Consider the following 24,495-nt stretch of genomic DNA (forward strand, 5'->3'; position numbering starts at 1 on the left):
AAAGCACTTTTAAAAATCCCAATGTCAAAAAAAAAAAAAAAAAAAAAATTCCCAATGTCCAAGTGGTATCCCAAACCAATGAAGTCAAAAACCTCTGGGGACGGGACTCAGGCATTTTTTTAAAACACTTCCCATTCGTTTTCAGTGTGCAGAATGGGTTGAGAACTGCTCTCAATTCAAATGTACAAGGCACTCATAACAGTCCCTCAATCTAAGACAGAATTTGGAAGACTTGGAAAGAGTATAAAAAGGGAAATAAAAATATATCTTCTTTATTTCTGATATTTCTATCAACTAACTCTAAGTTCTTTACAAAGCATATAGTCTCTTCACAGATTCCTTGTGAAGACTGAAGGTGGGAGGAAGGATGTTAATATTCCCTCTCACTTAGCCACCCTGGAAACATAATTTCCTGAACTGTGAAAAGTCCCTACCTCAAAGAATTTTTGTTGGCATTATATAAGATAAGGCATGTAAAAGGCTTTAGCAGAATGCCTAGCGCACAAAAAACATTTGTTTAAAATTTATCACTGCTATTATCCTGGTTTCTTAAAATGATTAAATCCCAGTCGGTATCACCTTAACTATATAACAAACCCAGAGAAAATAAAGTCAAGTTTCACTGCTCATTTGTACCTTATTTACCAGAAAGTGATTTTATTTTATACATGTGCAGCTGAGCATGCACACACACTTTATGTGGAAACAAGCAACTTCAACTAAATATCCAAAAGATCAAACTAACACAATACAGACTAAAACCAGAACAATCTAAATGTGACAGATGATACCTGCTATGATTGCTATCTAACTGCAGTTCTGAGAATGTATTTCACATTAGTATTTTTAAATGAGTGATTTTTTTAGGTGACTGAAATCTACGATCTTAAGTGAATCAAGTTTTTTAAAAAACTTGATCCCTAACTCACTGTACATTGCCAAAACAACTCAGCAGAAAGCATTTCCTTTTTATTTTTAATAATAAATTTATTTTTTATTGGTGTTCAATTTGCCAACATACAGAATAACACCCAGTGCTCATCCCATCAAGTGCCCCCCTCAGTGCCTGCCACCCAGTCACCCCCACCCCCCGCCCTCCTCCCCTTCTACCACCCCTAGTTCGTTTCCCAGAGTTAGGAGTCTTCCATGTTCATTTCCTTTTTATAAAAAATGTCATTAAATTTAACCTCACTCCCCCCGCCCCTCGCAATGAGCATATGAAAAGGGCAGATTTAACCTGAACTGCAAAATTAACCTGAAACTCAGAAAGTAGTATAATTGAGCATTGGCTAGGCCCTAAGCACTGGAAGTCATGTGTAGCAGGTCTAAATTCTGGCTATACCACTAAGTTGGTTTGTGTTTCTTGGTCAAGCCACTCAACCTCTCTATGCCCATTCTCTAATCTACAAATGGGGATTTTACACACACACACATACACACACACACACACACACACACACACACACATGGCTTTTTTTTTTTTTTAAGATTGTATTTATTGAGGGAAGAGAGTGCAAGCAGGGGAAGGGAAAGGGGAGGGGAGAGAGAAAATCTTAAGCAGATTCCATGCTGAGCAGAGAGCCCAACATAGGGCTCAATCTCATGAGGCTGAGATCATGACCTGAGCTGAAATCAAGAACATGCTCAACTGACTGAGCCACGCAGGTGCCCCCATACACAGCTTTTATAAAAATTCAATGAAATAAATACCTAGGGCAGTGCCAGGCCTAGCACAAAAGCATTCCAAAAATATTAGCTGCAAATATTTCTATTTGAATAATATTTATTTTGTGAATTGAAACAAAAATTCAATCTTTTAATTATTTCAAAAATAAAATAATTCCACTCAATTCAGCATATATTTATAGATCACTTACTATGTGCCAAATAGTGCTCTAGGCAGCTTTTTTTTAAGATTTTATTTATTTGACAGAGAGAGAGAGCCAGAGAGCAGAAGTGGGGGGAATGGCAGAGGGAAAGGAAGAAGCAGGCTCCCCACTGAGCAGGGAACCCAACGGGGAACTCGATCCCAGGACCCTGGGATCATGACCTGAGCCAAAGGCAGATGCTTAGCCAACTAAGCCACTCAGGCATCCTCTAGACAACTTTTCTACAGTGAATAACTTTACAAATAATTTATCTATTTAGAGAAAAACCTCTGCCTTTGTGAAGTTTATATTCTTATGAAACAGAGAACATCAAACATAATAAATCTGTAAATTCTATACAGTAAAATGTTCTGAGATGATGCAAATGTTCTCTGTGCAATCTAATACAGTAGCCACCAGCCATGTGGGACTCTTGAACACTTAAAAGTGTGGTTACTTTGATGACAAACCAATTTTTTTTTTAATTTTCATTATTCAAAATATAAAGGCCCACACGAGGCTACTGGCTACCACACAGGATATGCATATCTTTAGTATCTTAGAAGGTGATAAGCATATGGAACAGAAAATGTAGAGTAGGGTACAGATTAGGGATCCAAAGAAGAGGAGGAGGCAGGCTGCCTAGAAAAAAGGGCAGTCAGGAGAAGCTCGCTACAAAGCTGTGATCTGACTTGAAGAAGATGCGGGTGGTGGCCCAAGGAATCTAGGCAGCAGATGGCAGAGCAAAGGCCCTAAGGCAGGAGCACACTGACATGTCCAAGGAATCTGAGAAACATGGGTAGCCACGGCAAGGTTTTCCACTTCCACTGGAAAAAGGTGGCATAATCTAAATTTCGTTCTAAATGTTTGGATCAGATTGGATGCTAAACTGAGACTATAGGGGCAAAGAGGTTACACTGGCAAGAGGCTATTGTATAATCCAAGCAAGAAATGATGGTGGCTTCCACTGCAGTGGTGACAGTGGAGGTTGCAGGAAGAGATCTATCTTGAAGATAAAATCAATAGGATTTTTTTTTTTAAATCAATAGGATTTTCTAATGGATTGGATGTAAGATAAGAGAGAGAAAGGTAATTAATTATTTCTTTAAAGATTTATTTAAATTTATTTATTTATTCAGAAGAGACACAGAGAGGCAGAGACACAGGCAGAGGCAGAAGCAGGCTCCATGATGAGGGAGTCCGATGTGGGACTAGATCCTGGGACTGGGATCATGCCCTGAACCAAAGGCCGACGCACAACCACTAAGCCACCCAGGCATCCCGGTAATTAATGATTTCTACAAAGCTTTTGGCCAGAGCAACAGAGCTGCCACCAACTTAGACAAACAAAACTTTTGAGGGTAACAGGTCTTACAGGGAAGGAATAGCCTGTGCTCAATTTTAGAATGGTAAAGTTTGATATCTCTTATGTATGTGTGAATGAGTGTCCAATGTTCAAGTTTGGATTCTGCAAGAATAGACCGGGAGGAAATAAACATTTTGGCAAATGGATAGTACTTCCATTCTGGGCCTGAGTTGGACTGCCAGGGCAGTGAGTGTAGATGGAGAAGTGAACTGGGAGCTAGGGCACTCACGGAGTGAACTGGGAGCTAGGGGACTCAAGTCTAGGGAAAGAAAGAGAGGTCATGGGAGGACACCCAAGAAGCAGCCAGGGAAGGAGGAAGATGTAAAAGCAAAGGATCAGCTGTCATTCTCTCTGAGACCCTGAACTAAAAATCTCAACCTATCTATTTAGACAATGACAAAAACAAAAACCCAGACAAAAAAAGTCCCATGGTAAAACTCCTTAAAGAGTCATAATTCTAGGATTTAAAAATTGTCCTAATTTTCTCAAAAGTAAGGTGTTGACGGGAATATGTAAAATCATGGTTCTGTCCTTCATAACACATTTCTATTTCATGCTCACTGCCAGAGGCTAATAGTGATCTTTCCTAAAACAAGGCCTTCCTTCACTGTCCTCAAGGAAATAGTTCAGGAAATAAGACATCCTCTAAATTTCTAATAGCAGCTCTGGAGCAGGAAGATAGTCCAGAGAACAGCAAACACTACATTTCAGTAACAAATCTACAGAGATATTTTCCACATGGGGAGTGTCTGTCTCTCTCTCACACACACAGAGGCTCTCTCTTTATTCCCATATTTCCCCAAACCTTACCCTCTTCACTTCTGCTTTGTTATTCTGATTTTTTTTCCCCTTAAGTAAATTCCTGACATTTCCCTTATCCTGAATAGCTTCCTGATCCTGGACAATCACTACAGTCATCAGATTACTACGAAGCATACTTTATCTCACTCAAAGATGCCAAAGCAGAAACTTGACACGCCAGAAGTGTCATCCTCTGTTATAGCAATAAATCCAAGTACCACAAAAATAAACTTGATATATTGCCCAGCATAAGGGCATTCTTGCCTATTTCTGAAGTGTGGGTCAGTCAGACATAAAATGAGACATAAAATATTCTCTTCCTTCTTTTCATAACAATATAATCCCTCGCTAAAGATCTTGCTAAGAACCCTCCTGGTTGAACGTCAAATAGATCTTTGACATGGTCACTTCCACTGGGAAGTTTCTCATAAATAACCTTCAGAAAACAATTAGCAGGTGGGGCTTTCTTCCTCACCACCCCCATGTTTCTTTTGGACATGTACTTTAGCATGCCTTGTTTGTGAAAACCATCCGTAGGAAACTTATTTTTTTGCATTACTTCACGTCTAACTTAAACTATAGATTAAAAAAAAATCTAGCACAAATAATGTCTTTTCATCTTTGCAACTTCAGCAATGAAGATGTTCCTGACAAACAGAGTTCACTCACTTGATTGCTGAACTGATAGGAATTGACCTAAGGAAGCCTCCACCCCAATCTCTGGAACTATTTCTCCCTGGTGTAGTTATCTAGAAGGGGACAGGCAGCATTTTGAACAGATGCTGAGCTGCACTGAAATTCTGACCCACTTGTAATCAACAGAAAGTTAATTCTGCATGTGTATAAAGGGAAAGCCAATAAAGGTCATGAGGAGAAAGATATTTTAATGATTCAATTAAGTAACTGAAGAACAATAATTGCCCTCAGAATTGAGAACAGAAGCACAAAAGGGAAGCATTAAAAAAAACAATCAGAATATCTTCAAAATCTGTTCAAGGCTGGCCATTTAGCTAAACCTTGAAGTTTAGAGGGAAGAAGCAAAAAGCCCCACAGCAAGTCTCCTCCTCCACAAAAATAAAATCATAAAATGACTAAACCAGACCCATGAGAGAGAGCAGGTATTCATCATGGTGTAGAAAAGCACACTAAAAAACAAAATACTCCAAACCATAATAAGGGAAATTATTAATAAGTTAAGATTGAACCTCTAAAGACGGGATGAAGTCAGGATATCCAGAATATAACCAACTAAGAAGGAAATAGCTTAGATTCTTTGAAAACCGCCTGTAATGTTCCGAAAGCATTTCTGTTTAAACCTGAAATTTGTATTTCCTAAGATATAATGCTGTTAAAATGAAGATTAAGTTACCATTCAAACCCCTCAAGACCAAATTAATCTGCAATATACTTAAACTACAGTACTAATATATCTATTTCAATATCACTAATCAAATTCATTTTTTTTTCCTAAGGAAAATGTAACCCAAATTCTAACTAAGAAAAATGGTAATACCCCATTCCTTTGGTTTTTAATTTTGTTTTGCTTTTCTCAAGCCGCTGGGGGCACAGGGTAATAGGGAAACTCTACTACGGCTGTGGGAGAAAGGGGGAATTTCCAGCAGGGTCTCCGTGAGTGAATAACTACATCCCATGATATAAACCACCTCTCCAGACCAGTCTCTACAGAGGAGTTCAGATCTGGAGAAGAGAGAGAAGAGAGACTCCACCAGTGGCTGAAATAAAATCTAGAGTTATGTATCTGCATCTTTATAGAGTCCACATGTAGGATCCGTTTTAGGACTGCAGCCAGGTGAGGATATGCAGTTCAGAAGAGGAAGCAGGAGTTAGCCTCACCATCTTCACTCTTGAGGCTCACCATTCAGAAAGGAAAAGGACTTGTTTTATTTAAACTCTATCCTCTAGGAATGAACAAAAGATAGAACATAGAGATTTCACTGACTGCAGGAGGAATCGGTTTATAAAAAAAGAAAACTTTAGGCTGGGCAGCCCCGGTGGCCCAGCGGTTTAGTATCGCCTTCAGTCTGGGGTATGATCCTGGAGACCCGGATCCTGGAGACCCGGTTTGGCGCCTGCCTTTGGCCCAGGGCGCGATCCTGGAGTCCTGGGATCGAGTCCCACGTCGGGCTCCCTGCATGGAGCCTGCTTCTCCCTCTGCCTGTGTCTCTGCCTCTCTCTCTCTTTCTCTCCCTCTCTGTCATGAATAAATGAATAAAATCTTAAAAAAAAAAAAAAAAGAAAGAAAGAAAACTTTAGGCTATAACCATTGATAAAGCCTAAGTGAAGTTACAAAATCTCACTGCCTGACGAATGTCTACAATAAAATAAACAGTCATACATTTGAATGGTTTACTTTCTGCTGAGTCGAGAAGACAGAAAACATAACCAATATTGTGAAATACTAAAATTCCATAATTTTGCCTGTTATGATATTTTTAAAAAGAAAACAATATGTTTATTGAGGGCTGCAGGCTACCACCAGTTTTCTAGAAGAGCTCTGTATTCTTCCAAATTATGTATTTCATCCTTTAATAATTAGGGTTTTTTTCTCTTTTAATACTACAGTATCATAGCTAGGTTTACTATAATTATTACAGCAGTAAGACAGATTTTTCAAAAAAGTAATGCCTTATTTAAGCTTGGAATGAAATTAAAAAAAAAAAAAAAAAACATTAACAAATAGTTACCATGATCCAAAACCTGAAAATAAAGAGTGCTCACTCTTCGTGAAAACATAAAATATGAGAGCTCCTTTATGCCCATATGCCAGCCTGTCAACCCACCACTCCTTCAAATATAAGCCCATTTTCTTTATTTTTTTTTTTTTTTAAACAAACCCTTGCGTCCAGGGCTTTCAATAGATCGCAGCGAGGGAGCTGCTCTGCTACATAGAAACCCCGACCCAGAAGCAGGTCGTCTAGTAATGGTTTAACACCAGGTTCCCCACGAACGTGCGTTGCGTGATGGGCGAGGGGGCAGCCCCCTTTCCAGCCGCACCCGGGTTCCCAGGACGACGGGCTCTCTGCACCAGAACCCGGTCCCCACGCGGGGCACGCAGGACGCGCGCAGCGGCCCGCCAGCCGGGACGGCGGGGGACCGGCTATCCGAAGCCAACCGAGGCACCGCAGCGCTGCCCTATCATTCGGCCTGGGTGGGATTCTAACTTAGAGGCCTTCAGTCATAATCCCACAGACGGTAGCTTTGCCCCACTGGCTCTTCATAAGCCCATTTTCTACTACTACTTTAAAGAAAAATTGCTCTGGCACCTTGAAGAGTGTCAGTGTACAAATGTTCCAACTAAAAACCAGTTCCGACTTGAAAACCTTTATAGAAAATTTATTGTTGATTAAATGAATCAACAATAAAGAGTAAACAATGTTTTACTGACATGGTAACACTGTCAAGTAACGAAGATGTGAAAAAAGAACCCTTTGGGGAATTACTAGGTCAAAATCAATAGGCTAGGAAAGCTTTTTTTTTAAGATTTATTTATTTATTATGCTAGGAAAGCTTTTTTTTAAGTATGTATGTATTTATTTATTTATTTATTTATTAATTATGAAAGACAGAGAGAGAGAGAGAGGGAGAGAGGGAGAGAGGCAGAGAGGCAGGCTCCGTGCAGGGAGCCGGACGTGGGACTCGATCCTAGGACTCCAGGATCGTGCCCTGGGCCAAAGGCAGGCGCCAAACCACTAAGCCACCCAGGGATCCCCCTAGGAAAGAAAGCTTTTTGAAGAATGAAGTAGACAGTCCTTGCTGAATGGGAGGGGGGGTGTCATTCCCCCCTCCCCAGGCATTTTAGCCCTTACTCAGGATTCACTTGTCCACAAATGTGCTGTTCTTTCTCTCTGCAATCCTTTATCTAGCTTCCCCCTACAACAACACAACAGATATTTTTTAAAACTCTTCTCTCTCTTACCCCATGGGAACCTGAAAACAAGCCATTTGAGATGCCTATACTGATTACAATCACGTGAGCTGGCTCCCCAAATCAATAGCTCTCTCTCAATTTCTTACACACACCATCCTGTTGACTGTTTCTCTGGAGAACTCTGACCAATACGTTATCCAAGAGAAAACAAGACTCTGCTTTGAAATTTTTTAAGAAGGCATATGATTTGTTTGAAGATCAATAATCAATATTAACTAAATCAATAATGAGTGTTGCTAGTCAGATACCAGATCTTGAAACTTAGTTCTTTACCAGTTTCATTGAATTTTCCAAACACTGATAAGAGACACTGCTTTATCCACACGAGAGAAAGTAATTTGTCAAAAAAAAAAAGTGCTTGAGACTAGAAGATACAAATCTACAAATTTAAATATTAGCATCTTTGCAGATATACAAAAATAAGTTAGCACATACACAGATACACATGAATAGGCACAGGCACAGGTCCACGTCCTTAGAAAATTATAAAGAATAAAATAAAGGTGTAATTATTGACTGATTATCCTTAATAAATTACTACTGATTAATCATTACTTGCATTACTTTTCTCGATTTCTCATAAGAAATAAGAAAAGCAATAAGAAAGACTGAAGTATAATAAGCAATATATTTCATCTTTGGCCCTCGTTCCTGGCACAAAGCTCCTAAAACCCTTGGGATCTCCGGAGTGAAAGCCGTGTCTTTGGTCATTCATAAGGAACCCGTGTTGAACACACCTGAGCTAATGAGGTGATTAAGGGCCCTAAGCAGCCTCAGGATGGGGCTGGTCACCAGAGAAACCAAGTGATTAAAGGGTTGGAATTTTTCAACCACACCCATGGACCTCCTGGGAGAGGAAGGAGGGAGTACATATTAGGCTTTATAAAAACTCTTTCTTGAACAAGAGTTGATGAGCTTCTAGGCTGGTGAGTCCCTCCATGTGCCAGGAGGGTGATGCACTCCAGGGCCACTGGGACAGAAGCTCCTGTGCTTGCAGACTTTGCTCTAAGTTACCTCTTCACCTGGCCATCCACTGAATCCTCTGTAATACCCTTTATAGTAAACTGGTAAATGTAAACAGATGTTTCCCTGAGTTCTGTGAGCCACCCTAATAAATTACTCAAATCTGAACAGGAGGTAGTGAGAACCTCCAATTTATAACCAGTCAGTCAGAAGCACAGGTAACAGCCTAGACTTGAAACTGGGGTCTGATGTGGGGCAGTCTTACAGGACCTGTGGGGTCTGGCACTACCTCCAGATAGTGTTAGAACCCAATTATATTCATAGGACACCCAGCCAGTGTCTATTGAGAACCAAAGACCTGCTTGGTGTGAATTAAGTTTATTTAGTTCTTCCATCATGTGGAATACAAAAGTTGTCAATAAAAACTAAAAAGACCAAAATGTATACAATATTTCTACAAAGTTTTCACTTCCCTATACGAAAATTTGCCAGTAGGGACAAAATCCTGTCAAAGGGGCAATTCTTCTGCCAATTTAATTCATGCTAATTAGCATTCCTTTTTAGAGGGTAGATAAATACCTTTAAACTGCTTAATCATGTTCTGATGGTTTTCAATGGCTTCCTTTAAGATCATTTCAGGCTGGTCCATCTTCCACCGCCATTCGGTGCCCACCGGATTGGTGTGGTGTCTGAGAACAAGAGGTAAAAATTCTAGACTCTCTGTAGTAACATCTCTCAGCTAGTTAACTACTATGCAGTAGTAGTAAGATTATAAAATCATAGTAGTAAAACCATAAAGTCATAAAATCAGGGTTGGTTTCCCTAAGAGCTTACTTATAGTAGTATTTTCCAGTTTAACTCATGATATCTAGCAGAGAAGGTTATATGGAGAAGTGCTTGGCTAAGCTTGGGGTTTAATTAGAACAATGGAAATATGCAACTCTTTCTTCCAGTCACCCACTACTAGGCTAACAAGCAACCATTAATGACTAATAGAATATTTCTGGAAGGATTGCAAAATCACAGTAAATGACCCTCCCTGAGAGGCAGCACAGTAGGAATATCTAAAGCCTAGGAAGGATAAGGCATTGAGAAAATAACCCTTGTCAAACCAGCCCCAGCGCTACACTTAAGGTATCCTCTCATGGAATTTTAAGTCAGTGTACACTAAAGGCAAGTAAAGAAACAACAAATCTGGGATCCCTGGGTGGCACAGAGGTTTAGCGCCTGCCTTTGGCCCAGGGCGCAATCCTGGAGACCCGGGATCGAATCCCACGTCGGGCTCCCGGTGCATGGAGCCTGCTTCTCCCTCTGCCTGTGTCTCTGCCTCTCTCTCTGTGTGACTATCATAAAAAAATAAAAATTAAAAAAAAAAAAGAAACAACAAATCTCAACTCAAGCACAACTCCTAACTCGATTAACCTGAACTCCAAAAAGAAAGGCCAAGCAGAAAGGTGTTCTGATTTCCAAACACACACACAAAAAAATAAGTCTGACTTTAAACAACAAAAAAAATGAGGGATATAAAAACCAAAACAAAAAACAAAAAAAAATTTCCAAAAGACAAAGCAATCACCTGAACCAAACTCTTTTGACACAAGTGTTGAAAGTATTTGACAGTGAATTTTAAAAACAGTGATATCTTTAAAAGATTTTATTTTATTTGTTTGAGAGAGAGAGAAGCAGACTCCCCACTGAACAGGGAGCCCAACGTCTGGCTCCATTTCAGGACCCCAGGATCATGACCTGAGCTGAAGGAAGAGGCTTAACTGACTGAGGCATCCCCTAAGGTGTCCCTAAAAACAGTGATTAATATGTTAAAAGCCCCAACAGAAAAGGTGGGTAATATGCAAGATCAGATGGGTAAACTCAGCAGAGACAGAAATTATAATATACAATCAAAGAGAAATGCTAAATATGAAAAAACCGGCTTTTGACAGGTTCAACAGTAACTAGTAACAGCTGAGGAGAGAGTAAAAAAACTTGGAGATCAATGCAAAAAAGCCAACTAAAACAAAGAGTTTTATTTTTTAAGTGAAAAAAAAGGACACAGCATCCACGAGCTGTAGGACAACAGGAATAGGCCCAAAATACACATACTTGGAATCTCAGAAAGAAAGCAGAGATAACAAAGCAGATGAAATAGTAGAAAAATGATAGCTAACAATTTTTCACAGGTAATGAAAAACCACCACAGATCCAAGAAGCTAACAGAACCACCAGGACATTTTAAAAATGAAAAACAACCTAAAAATATCTTATCCAGGGAACCCCGGGTGGCGCAGTGGTTTAGCGCCTGCCTTTGGCCCAGGGCGCGATCCTGGAGGCCCGGGATCGAATCCCACGTCGGGCTCCCAGTGCATGGAGCCTGCTTCTCCCTCTGCCTATGTCTCTGCCTCTCTCTCTCTGTGTGTGACTATCATAGAAAAAAAAAAATGTGTTAATATATATATAAAAAAAAAATAAGGTCATTTAGGGGGGCACCTGGGCGGCTCAGTGGTTGAGCATCTGCCTTTGGTTCAGATCACGATCCCGGGATGCTGGGATCAGGTCCTGCATCAGGCTCCCCGCAGGCCCCTCTGCCTATGTCTCTGCTTCTATGTGTCTCTCATGAATTAAATTAAAAAAAAAAAATTATGAAAAAAAAATATATATCTTATCCAAATGATGAAAACTAAAGAAAATGAGAAAATCTTTTAAGTTAGAGAAAAAAAAAGACACATTACATGAGAACAAAGATTAAAAATTACATCTGACAACTCATTAGAAAACAAGCCAGCTGAAACTATAATCACACCTGAGAAGTATGCTTAAAACAAAACTCATTGACAAAAATTCTATACCCAGTGTAAATATCTGTCAGAAATGGAAAATAAAGGCTTTTGCAGACAAAATCTGAGATTTCCTTCTCAGCAAACTTACAAGATACGTTAAAGGGAATTGCTCATTCTAAAGAAATATAGACAGAAACCTGAATCTATACAAAGAAATAATGAGCACTGGAAAGGGGGATAATGGGGTAATAATACTTGCTTTTACCTTTAATTTCTTTAAAAATAACTGACAGCATAAGTGAAAAAGCTTAATGATGTACTGTGTGTTTCCAACTTATGTAAAACTTATGCCAACAATACCCAAAAATGGTAAAAGAGAATAAGATATATACTGTCATAAAATACATATATTATTACACATGAAGTGATGTGTTATTTGAAGGTAGATTCTGGTTGAAAGATGTATACTGTAAAAAAAAAAAAAAAGAAAGAAAGAAAGATGTATACTATAAACCCTAGGAGAATCTCTAAAATATTTTAAAGATATGTAAAGAATAAGCTGAGACCGAGCATAAAATAAAATCATTTAAAATAATTAACAGGGATCCCTGGGTGGCACAGCGGTTTGGCGCCTGCCTTTGGCCCAGGGCGCGATCCTGGAGACCCGGGATCGAGTCCCATGTCGGGCTCCTGGTGCATGGAGCCTGCTTCTCCCTCTGCCTGTGTCTCTGCCTCTCTCTCTCTGTGTGTGACTATCATAAATAAATAAAAATTAAAAAAAATAAAATAAAATAAAATAATTAACATGAGAGCAAGCAGAAAAATAAAAACACAGAGAAAACAGCAAGATGTAGATTTTAATCAAACCATACTAATATAAGTGGCTTTCAATATAAATGGCTTAAACACATAAGCTAAAAGATAGTATCAGGTTAACACACAAGACCCCCTACAAAAAAATGGGATGCCTGAGTGGTTCTGTCAGTTAAGTGTCCTACTCTTGCTTTTGGCTCAGGTCATGACTCCGCATTGTGAGATTAAGTCCTATGTCAGGCTCTGTGCTCTACTTGGGGATTCTCTCCCTATGCTCCTCCCACCCCACCCCCAATAAATAAATCTTAAAAACACATACACACACACACACACAGGAGGGGGGCGGAAGAGGGTAGTAGGTAGTGTGGCAGAGGGAGAAGGAGAGGCAGAATTTTAAGCAGGCTCCACCTCAGCATAGAGTCCCACCCAGGGCTCAATCTCACCACCCTGAGCCAAATCAAGAGTCAGACGCTTACCTGACTGAGCCATTTAGGCACCCCTAGACTCTGTATTTTAATGTATTGTTTAGGATTTTACAACCATGCTACTGAGAGACACCCATGCTACTGAGCAAAAGTGCACTACAATTTGTTTTTCATGCTGTACTTCTCTGGGGTTGATATCAAGGTTACACTAGTTTCTTAAAATTAGTTTACAAGTATTCCCTTGTTCTTTGCTTTCTGGAGAATTCCTCTTCCTTGAATGCTTGCTAGAACTTACTTATAAAACCATCTAGGTCTGCTTTCTTTCTTTCTTTCTTTCTTTCTTTTTTTTTTTTTTTAAGGTCTTATTTATTTATTCATGAGAGACACACAGAGAGAGGCAGAGACACAGGCAGAAGGAGAAGCAGGCTCCCAGCAGGGAGCCCGATGTGGGACTCCAGGGTCACGCCCTGAGCCAAAAGGCAGATGCTTAAGCACTGAGCCACCCAGGCATCCCTAGTTTCTAACACTGGTTTGTAACTACCGATTCCATTACTATAGTGATTACAGAACTACTCACAATGACATTCTTCTTGAATTATTTTTGAAAATCTAAATTTAGGGGCACCTGGGTGGCTCAGTGGTTGAGCGTCTGCCTATGGCTCAGGTCATGATCCTGGGGTTCTGGGATGGAGTCCCGCATGGGGTTCCCCACAGGGAGCCTGCTTCTCCCTCTGCCTATGTCTCTGCCTTTCTCTCTTTCATGAATAAATAAAATATTTTTAAAAAGGAAAAAAAAATCTAAATTTGCAAGGAATTTAGAAATTGGGAATAAGCTAGTGATTTCCAGGGATTAGGAACAGGGAGGGCAAAGGAGTAGGTGTGGCTATCAAGTGCTAACAAGAAGGAACCTGTCGGTGATGGAAAAGGTGTGGTGATAGATCTGCAATTCTAAACAAATGATAAAAAGTGCAGACAGAACTACACACATACAGCCGCCACACAAATGAGTGCATTTAAAACATGAAATCTGAATAAACTCCATATATTTTTTAAATAAATAAATTTACAAGGATTTTGAGTTTTCCAACTTTTCAAATATTCATTAATTAACAAATCTTCATTAACAAATTAATTAAGAGATTACATCTTGGAGGCATCTATAATTATTATATCCTTTCATTAGTTAATACTGTTTATTCCCTCTCTCCTTTTTTGATCGTAGACACATAACTTTAGATAGAACTTCTACCAATCTCAATTGTATTTGATTGATAATATTGCCACACACTACACTACCCAATCACCATTTCTTTAAGATTTTGCTCTTGAAATTTGTTTATTTGCTACTTATCTTCTACCAGAACAAAAAGAATACATCAAAAAATTTAGAGGGATAGTTTAAGTTCATTTGCCTTAGAACAAACTATAAAGCATTCCAGATCAAAAGATTAAAAAATAAAAAAACAACAAAGTAAAAAGGTAATCTATGAAATGAGCAAAAATATTTACAAACTATATGTCAGATAAGAGGTTAAAATCTAAAATACATATAGAACCTCATTAACTCAATAGCAAATAATAATAATAATAATAATAATAATAACTCAATTTTAAAATGGGCAAAGGACATTTCTCCAAAGAAGACATACAAATAACCAACAGGTATATCAAAAGATGCTCAACCTCACTAATCATCAGGGAAATGCAAAGCAGAATCACATTAAGATATTACCTTATACCTATGGCCATCATCAGAAAATTAACAAAATAAAATAATATGTTGGCAAGCATATGAAGAAATTAGAACTCTTATGTACTATTAGAAATGCAAAATGGTGTAGCCACTATGCAAAGCAGTCTGGAAGTTTTTAAAAAATAATTAAAAAGAGAATACCATATGCTATAGCAATCCCACTTCTGTGTATTTTTCCAAAAGAATTAAAAACAGAATTTCAAAGAGGTATATCCACTCTTATGTTTATTATGGTATTATTAGCCAAGCTGTGTGTGTGAATAAGGAAAATGCAGTATATAAATAAAATGGCATATTATTCAGTCTTAAAAAAAGGAGGGATCCCTGGATGGTGCAGCAGTTTGGCACCTGCCTTTGGCCCAGGGCGCGATCCTGGAGACCCGGGATCGAATCCCACGTCGGGCTCCCGGTGCATGGAGCCTGCTTCTCCCTCTGCCTGTGTCTCTGCCTCGCTCTCTCTCTCTCTGTGTGACTATCATAAATAAATAAAAAATTAAAAAAAAAAAAGGAAATACTGCCATATAGATTAACCTGAGGGACATTATGCTAAAATGAAATAAGCTAGCCATAGAAGAATAAATACTGCATGATACCACTTATATGGGGTTTATAAAACAGTCAAACACACAAAGGCAGAAAATAGAATGGTAAGTTGCCAGGCGCAAGAGGAGGGAGAAATGGGGAATTGCTATTTAACAAATATAAAGTTTCAGTTATGTAAGTTCTAGAGAAGTTCTAGAGAGCTGCTAGACAACATTATAATGAACACTACCGTATTTGTACACTTAAAATTTTGTTAAGAGAGCAGATCTCATGTAAGGTGTTCTTACCACAGCAATAATAATAGTAACATATTACTTTGGAGCAAAATTATATTACAATCCTACTATATACAGAGAATGAAGAATTTTTTAATGGAAAATACACATATTAGTAATTACTTTAAAGACAAAGACCCTTTAAACATATTTCTTCCCTGCTTTCCAAACAATGATTCAATTTAGTGGATTAAAATTTGGTTCTAAATCTATATGCACTGATATGAAAAGATCTCTACAAAGTAGGAGCAAAAAAAAGCAAGATGAAGAATACCATAAAGCATCCTGCTACTTGTGTGTGTATATACAAAGACACACAAATCTATTCACACACATGTAGAATATCTCTGAAAACCTAAGTGACTGAAGACAAGAACAAAAAAAGGGCAATTTTCACAGTATAACCTATTATATATTTTGAATTTTCATTATATGCAGGGAGACCTTTTGAAATACACTTAAAATATATTTTTAAATGTCTTTACTACTTAAGCAAAACTTTTTTATCAGCTTTATTGAAATATAATCACATACCATAACATTCCATTTAAAGCTGATAATCCAATAGCTTTAAAGTATATTCACAGAGTTGTGTATCCATTAATATAAATCAAAGTTAGAATATTTTTGTCACTCCCAAAAAGAAATCCTGCTCCTCTTAGCTATCACTCTTCTTTTTTTTTTTTTAAATTTTTTATTTATTTATGATAGTCACAGAGAGAGAGAGAGAGAGAGAGAGAGAGAGAGAGAGGCAGGCAGAGACACAGGCAGAGGGAGGAGCAGGCTCCATGCACCGGGAGCCCGATGTGGGATTTGATCCCGGGTCTCCAGGATCGCGCCCTGGGCCAAAGACAGGCGCTAAACCGCTGCGCCACCTAGGGATCCCCAGCTATCACTCTTCAATCCACACTTCCACCCCGGCCTTAAGCAACCACTGATCTACTTCCTGTCTCTACAGGTTTCTCTATTCAAGACATTTTATAGCCATATGATCATTCTATTCGTTTTTTTGTGACTAGCTTCTTCCACTTAGCATCATATTTTCAAGGTTCATCAGTGTTGTACTATGTATCACTATTTCATTCCTTTCATTTCCAAATAATATTCCATTCCATTGGGTGGACACATTTTGTTTATCCACTCATTAGTTCATGAATATTTCATTTATTCCCAATTTGGGAATATTATTACCTTTTCATGTGTTTATTGGAATTTGTATATCTTCTCTGGAGAACTCTGTTCAAATCCTTTGTCTATTTTTGTAATCAGGTTATTTGTTCAAAAGACCTATGATCTTAATTTGAAATTTCAAAGTATAAAATTTTCACTTACATAAACAGAAAACAGGAGACAAACTGGGCTATCTATATACTTAGCACTCAATAACTCCTTCTGAAAATTAACAGAATAATAATATTTTATCTATCTATAACCATCTGCTACCCATATTATCCAAATAAGGTTAGATAAACTCATTTGGGAAAACTCACATCTGCACATCATACTGCAGTCTAAAGCACTTTCACATGCACCATCTCGCCCAAGCAATTAAGCCTCAGAGCAACCTTGTAAGGAAGATATTACTGTTTTATTTTACAGTTAGGAAATAGGTTCAAAGGCTATTTTTAAGAATCTGTAAAATAGGGATCCCTGGGTGGCGCAGCGGTTTGGCGCCTGCCTTTGGCCCAGGGCGCGATCCTGGAGACCCGGGATCGAATCCCACATCGGGCTTCCGGTGCATGGAGCCTGCTTCTCCCTCTGCCTGTGTCTCTGCCTCTCTCTCTCTCTGTGACTATCATTAAAAAAAAAAAAAAAAAGAATCTGTAAAATAAAATAAAGATAAATAAAGCATTCGCACAAGCATTTAAATCCATTTTTTCTAGGCCTTTTCTAACGTGTATTAAATTATTTAAAATTGAAACAGAGGGATGCCTGAGTGGCTCAGTGGTTGAGCATCTGCCTTTGGCTCAGGGCGTGATCCCAGGGTCCTGGGATCGAGTCCCACATCGGGGTCCCTGCATGGAGCCTGCTTCTCCCTCTGCCTATGTCTCTGCCTCTCTCTCCGTGTCTCTCATGAATAAATAAAACCTTCAAAAAATAAATAAAATAAAATAAATAAAATAAAATAGAAACAGATGGTGAATTCTAATCTTAAAGTTAGTGTATTAGTACGTCTTTATCAGAAGCCACAGCAAGTGAAACCTCTCCATTTACTTTTATCTAAAATCTCATTAATGGGACGCCTGAGTGGTTCAGTGGCTGAGCGTCTGCCTTTGGCTCAGGTCATGATCCCAGGGTCCTGGGATTGAGTCCCACATTGGGCTCCCCACAGGAAGCTTGCTTCTCCCTCTGCCTGTGTCTCTGCCTCCCTTTCTATGTCTCTCATTAGTAAATAAACTCTTTAAAAATAAATAAATCTCATTAATGAATTTATTAAGTATACCGCTTGCTTTTTTAAAAATTGGGTGGCTCAGTCAGTTAAGCGTCTGACTCTTAAGTTTGGCTGAGGTCATGCAGAGTCTGCTTGAGATTCTCTCTCCCTCTCCCTCTCCCTCTCTTGCTCATTCTCTCTCTGTCCGAAATAAACAAATAAATCTTCAGAACAATAAAAATAAAAAAACTGGGTAATTTTATCGCCTCAGAAACTAAAGGATCGTATTATTGTCTATAAACAGATGATACAGGTAAATTACCCACTAAATCCTGTTACTTCCCTTTAACCTTGACCTTCCAAAAAAAAAAAAAAAAAAAAACCCAACACATACACACTCTACTACTTATATCAAGAATCTTAGTGAAAGATTAGAAGAGATTGTAAAATGTGATGCAATGAGAACTATGGCACAAAACACCTGATTCTTTCTCCTATAAGATAAGTATTATATGATCCAAATATTGCAATCTACATATTTATACAGTTTTGTTTGGTTAATTTTCATCCTATGATATTTTAAGTTTCATAAGCACATACTCTATCACTCAAAAGGAGATGTACTATATCATTTGATTTCAATGCCATCACATTGCCTCAGTCCATTTGACTGAAAAAGCTCCTATGGACTACCGAACAAAGAACTTAGCCTCAGCACAACTGACACTTTGGACTGGATAATTCTTTGTTATACAGGCTTGTCCTGAGCATTACATAGTTTTAAAAGCATTGCTGACCTCTGCCCACTAGATGCCGGAAACACCTCCCTCAGTTTTAACAATTAAAAATGCTTCCAGACATTGTCAAACGACCAAGGTTTACCCACAGAGTGAAAAATAGCAATTTTGCCTCAGATGAGAACCACTGATTTAACAAGATGTCCAAAGACTTACTTTTCAGGTTTTTTTTTTTTTTTTAACTATATCCCTGAATAACCAGAAAAGGGAATACGTGTATTCCCTTTAAGAGGAGATGATGAGAATTCAATATGAGACGATGGTATAATGGCTATATATTTTTTAAAGGTCTTATTTTTTATATTATCTGTCAACTGAAGTATGTGTACAGACAGAACACTATCATGGCTGGCTGGATCTGCATAAAAATAGTGAGGACTGGGTAGATAAATGGAACATGACTGGCTTTGTGTTAATAAAATGTACACAAAGGTTCATTATACTATTTATCTATATTCAAAAAACTCTGTAACCAAAGTTTTTAAAAAAGCAATTCCTCACAAATTGCAACAGATAAATAAACAATCTGCTGCTGACTGCTGCAAAGAATTACAGTTCAAGAAAACAACAGTTAGCTGAATGCCTGTAAAGAAACACTAGGAGACAGAGTTCTGAATGAGTCAAAGCACAGAAAGCACTCACATTACACCAGAGAATAAAAAAAAAGCCTAAAGCATGCCCAGGACAGAATGAATGCTAAGAAAACCCTGAGAAGACTAACTAAACTTTCACCTACAACTGATTTTCAGGCTCAGCACAAATAGGAAGTGAAAGCAAAGGCAGAGTTGTCATTAGCCTGGCCAAGCTTTGAAGGAATGCCTAAACAAAGAGTCAATCTGCAAAGACTAAGGGAGGGCTTTTATGCCTCTTTTTTCCTTTGGCTCCTTGTGCTCAAGAAAATCTCTATGAACACGTTCCCTGACCACTAAAACACAGGCTTCACAGATAATGCACAAAACAGAATAGTCTCTACAAAAATGGTCTAGAAAACTCACTGAGCAAACAAACAACTAGAACCCAGAGCAAGCAACAAAAACAAACAAACAAAAAAATGGGAAGAATCTGTTTTTCAGAGTTAGCACATCATAATATCCAAAATGTGCAGTTTTCAATAAAACATTCCAAAGCATATGAAGAAACAAGAAAAGCATGGCCCATTCATAAGAGAAATTAATGAAAACTGTCCATGAAGAAACACAAACATCACACTTACTAGAAAAATACTAAGTAACTGTCTTAAATATTCTCAAAGACCTGAAGGAAACCAGGAAAAATGCGTCAACAAATACAGAATATCAATTATGAGATATAAATGATAAAAAGAAACCAGAAACAAGTTCTAGAAATAAAAAGTATACTAACTGAAATGAAAAGTTCAGCAGAGGGTTGCAACAGCAGATTGAGCAGGCTTTGAGAAGAATCAGTAAACTTGAAGATATGTCAATCATTCAGTCTGAGGAGCAGGAAAAGAAAAAGTGTGAAGAGCACATACCCTTATGGACCTGTGCGACAGTATCAAGAATACCAATATACATTTAATGGAAGTCCCAGAAGGAAAGGGGGAGAGAGGGGCAGAAAGAATACATAAAGAAATAATGGTTAAAAACTTCCCAAACTAGATAAAACATGAATTTACACATCCAACTAGCTCAATACACTCAAGCAGAATAAATTCAAAGAGATCCATACCAAGACACATTATAATCAAACCGCTGAAAGACCAGAGATTCGAGAATCTTGAAGGAAGCAAGAGAAGATATTCATCACATACAAGGGATCCTCAGTAAGGTTAACAGCCAGCTTCTCAGCAGAAACCAAGAGGCAATGGGACAGCATACAACGCTAAAAGGAAAAACAATGTCAACCAAGAATTCCATATCTGGCAAAACTATTCTTCAAAACTGAAGGTAATATTAAGACATTTCCAGATGAAGCAAAGCTGAAGGAGTTCATCACTAGTAGATCCGCACTACAAGAAATGCTAAAGGAAGTCCTTTAAGCAGAAATGAAGGGACAACTAGGTAGATTCACACCAAAGAAATACAGAACCACATAAAGGTTATTACATAGGCAAATACAAAAAAAGTCTGTATTACTCAACTTTTTGGATTCTAGCACCTTTTTTTCCTATACAACTTAAAAGACAAATGTACAGAACAATAATCATAAATCTATATTAATGAGTGCAACAATGCATAAAGTTGCAATTTGTGACACCACCACAAAGGAGATGGAATGAAGTTTTGTATGAGCAAAGTTTTTGAATACTGTGGAACCAAAGGTGGTATTTGTTCAAAATGAAGTCAATCCTCATTATTTGCTGATTCCATATCTGTAAAATTACCTACTGCTAAAATTTATCTGTAATCCCAAAATCAATACTTAACATTACTATCTGTCATTCACATTCAGAGCAGCAAAAAAATTTGAGTCGTCCAATACACACATTCCCAAATGAAGTCAAACAAGACAATGTTCTCTTTGCCTTCTTGTTTAAGCTCTCATACTGAAAATAAGTATTCTCTCAGTGGTCAATTTAATGTCCCGTTTTTTGCATTTTGTGCTTTTTTGTTAGTGATATTGCTATTTAAAATAGTTCCCAAGCACTGGGGCTAAAAGTGCTGTGTAGTGCTCTTAAGCACAAGAAGACTGATGTGCCTTGCAGGGAAAATATGTGTGTCAGATAAGCTTCATTCCAGCATGAATTATAATGCTGTTCCTTAAGTTCAATGTTAATGAATCAACAGTATATATAAATTAAGGCACCTTTACACAGGAACACACATAAAAACAAAGTTATGTACTGATCAGATGGCAAATACCTTGTGACAAGAGGATTGCAAGGACCTAATCCTTTATTTCCCCCTAAAAGCCACAGTTTAGTATTTGCTAATGCAGCCCTCATGCAACTTCACAGAACTTAATTACCACAAATTAGGAAAATTAAATGTAGGGATGCCTGGGTGGCTCAGTGGTTGAGTGTCTGCCTTTGGCTCAGGTCGTGATCCCAGAGTCCCAGGATCGAGTCCCACATCAGGCTTTCTACATGGAGCCTGCTTCTCCCTCTGCCTATGTCTCTGTCTCTCTCTCTGTGTGTCTCTCATGAATAAATAAATAAAATTTTTAAAAAATTAAATATAGGATGTTGTAAATTTAAGAGGTTAATTTTAATCCTCAGAGGAATAACCACTAAGAAAATAACAAAAGATGTACAGAAAGGGAAACAATAATGGAGTGAAATTGTACACAACAAAAAAACAAACACAAAAGAAGGCAGTAATAAAGTGTGCAACATAAAAGATGTAAAGCTTATAGAAACAAAGAACAAAATATGAAGGGATTAAATTATCTAAATTAAAAGCCAGAGATTGGCAGAATGGATTTTTTTTAAAATCCACGAATATGCTGCCTACAAGAGATTCACTTTAGATCCAAAGACACAAAAAGAAGTGAAAGGAAGAAAAATGATATTTAATACAAATAGTAACCAATAGAGAGCTGAGGTAGCTTACTAATATGTAACACAAAATCGACTTTAAGTGAAAAACCGTTAGAAAAGACAAAAACAATATATATTTATAAACAAGTCAATCCATCAAGATGTTAACAATTATAAGCATATACACACTTAGTAACAGTGCCAAAATATATGAAGCAAAAAGCTATAAGCTAAGGAGAAAAATATAGTCCTATATTAATAATTATAAAATTCAAAAACCACCTTTTAAATAACAGACAGAACAATTAGGTAGAAGAACAATAAAGAAATAATGCATTTGAACAATATGGTAAACCAATAATACCTATTTACATATACAAAACAATACACCCAAAAAACATCAATATACACATTTTTTCCAAGTGTGTATAGAACATTTTCTAGGATGTACCCTATGTTAGGCCAGAAAACAAGTGTCAATAAATTTTAAAAGATTTAAATTACACAAAATATTTTCTTCAACCACAACGGAATAAAAGCAGAAATGAAGAACAGAAAGAAAACTGAAAAACTAACCAATATGTGGAAAATAAACAACACTTTTAAACAACCAGTAGTAGATCAAAGAAGAAAATACAGAGAAACTACAAAATATTTAGAGATGAATGGAATGTAGCTAAAACAGTGCTCAGGAAGAAATTTATAGCTGTAAACACATTTTTAAAAAAATCAATAACCTAACTATACACCATAAAATAGAAGAAAAAGAGAAGCAAACTATGCTTAAGGCAACAAAAAGGATATAATAAAGATCAGAATAGAAAGAACTGAAACTTGAGAATAGAAAAACATTAGAGAAAAATCAATGAACCCAAAAGTTGGTTCTTGCAAAAATCAACAACACTGACAAACCTTTATGTAGATTAAGAAAAAAAAAAGAAAACTCAAATTAATAAACTCAGAAATGAAACATAATACATTACTACCAATCTTACAGAAATAAAGGATTACGAAAATACTATCAACTGTATGCTAACAAATTAGATAAACTAGATGAAATGAACAAATTCCTAGAAACATACAAATTCCCAAAACTGACTCAAGTAGAAATGGAAAGTCTTAACTAACTTATAAGTAATTGAATCAGTAATCAAAAACCTTGCTACAAAGAAAAGCCCAAAAACAGGTTTCCCTGGTGAATTCCTCTAATCATTTAAAGAATTAACACCAATTCTTCCCACACTTTTCCAAAACATTAAAAAAGAGAACACTTCCTAATTAATTCTATGAGATTAGCATTATCCTGATGCCAAAGCCAGACTAGTCCATCCTAAGATAAATTTAACTCTAACAAAGGCATCAGTCTGCAACTCTACAGTCCTTTCCAAATACATATAATTAGGGTTGAAGTTATTATATGTTGTAGATGATGAGGGCCAGGCTGGGCTTCTTACTCTACAAGAAAAAGGTTATAAATAAGCACAAAAGGAATACTAGAATGAGCTTTATGATGCTGACAGTAATTGAAAATATCAGTAAAAACTCATGGTTTTGTATTTTAATATACAGATATACATATATTTTCTACTTCTATCTGCTGAGAGGGCCCGAAAGCACTAACACCCCAGTAGAAACGAGCATTTCAAACAACCAAATTTTGGAACCTAAATATCATTCTTCAATAAGAACAAAAGTTCCTTAGAAAGTGGTTGACTCCAAAGCTAGGCAGAGAAAACACAGATGAACCAGAACCTCTTCTGGAATCAGATAACTCACAAGTGTTTCAAATGAAAGAAAAGACACAGAAGCCAACCCAACAGAGCTCCAAATGGCCAAAGCTAGAAAAATGTGAGCAATAAAGTAAATAATAATTGTATTGGATTAGAACCAAAGGAATAAATATTCTTCTTTTTTAAGATTTTATTTATTTATTCATGAGAATACACAGAGAGGAGAGAGGGGCAGAGACACAGGCAGAGGGAGAAGCAGGCTCCATGCAGGAAGCCTGATGTGGGACTCAATCCGGGGTCTCCAGGATCACACCCTGGGCTGCAGGAGGCGCTAAACCACTGAGCCACGGGGGCTGCCCAGGAATAAATATTCTTGAGCCCAAATCAATATAATAATAAATTTAAAATGAAGACAAATTATTTTTCCTTACAAAAGAATTCCAATTATTAATTGTAAAAAAAAAAAAAATCAGTGGAACAACATAGTAGTAATTTGATGCAGGCAAAATTCACCAATGAATGAAAAATTTAGTGGGCAAATGCTTAAAGAGAAACAGCATATTTGCATAGACTGGAAGCATCTTCCCAAAATACTGATTAATTACAAAGGGAAAAAAATGTTAAGGTG

General features: G+C 37.5%; 1 protein-coding gene across 5 annotated transcripts in view; it reads right to left on the bottom strand.

The window, feature by feature from the left end:
* LOC140639123 (S-adenosyl-L-methionine-dependent tRNA 4-demethylwyosine synthase TYW1) overlaps positions 1–24,495 on the bottom strand; it is a 239,312-nt gene that overhangs the window by 133,074 nt on the left and 81,743 nt on the right. For all 5 annotated transcript variants that reach the window (XM_072837582.1, XM_072837579.1, XM_072837583.1 and 2 more), the window contains one exon: positions 9,527–9,636. In XM_072837582.1, the coding sequence (XP_072693683.1) occupies positions 9,527–9,636 (110 nt within the window). The remainder of the gene's footprint in view (positions 1–9,526; positions 9,637–24,495) is intronic.

The sequence above is a fragment of the Canis lupus genome, chromosome 8, assembly GCF_048164855.1.
Source record: "Canis lupus baileyi chromosome 8, mCanLup2.hap1, whole genome shotgun sequence".
Classification (NCBI taxonomy): domain Eukaryota; kingdom Metazoa; phylum Chordata; class Mammalia; order Carnivora; family Canidae; genus Canis; species Canis lupus.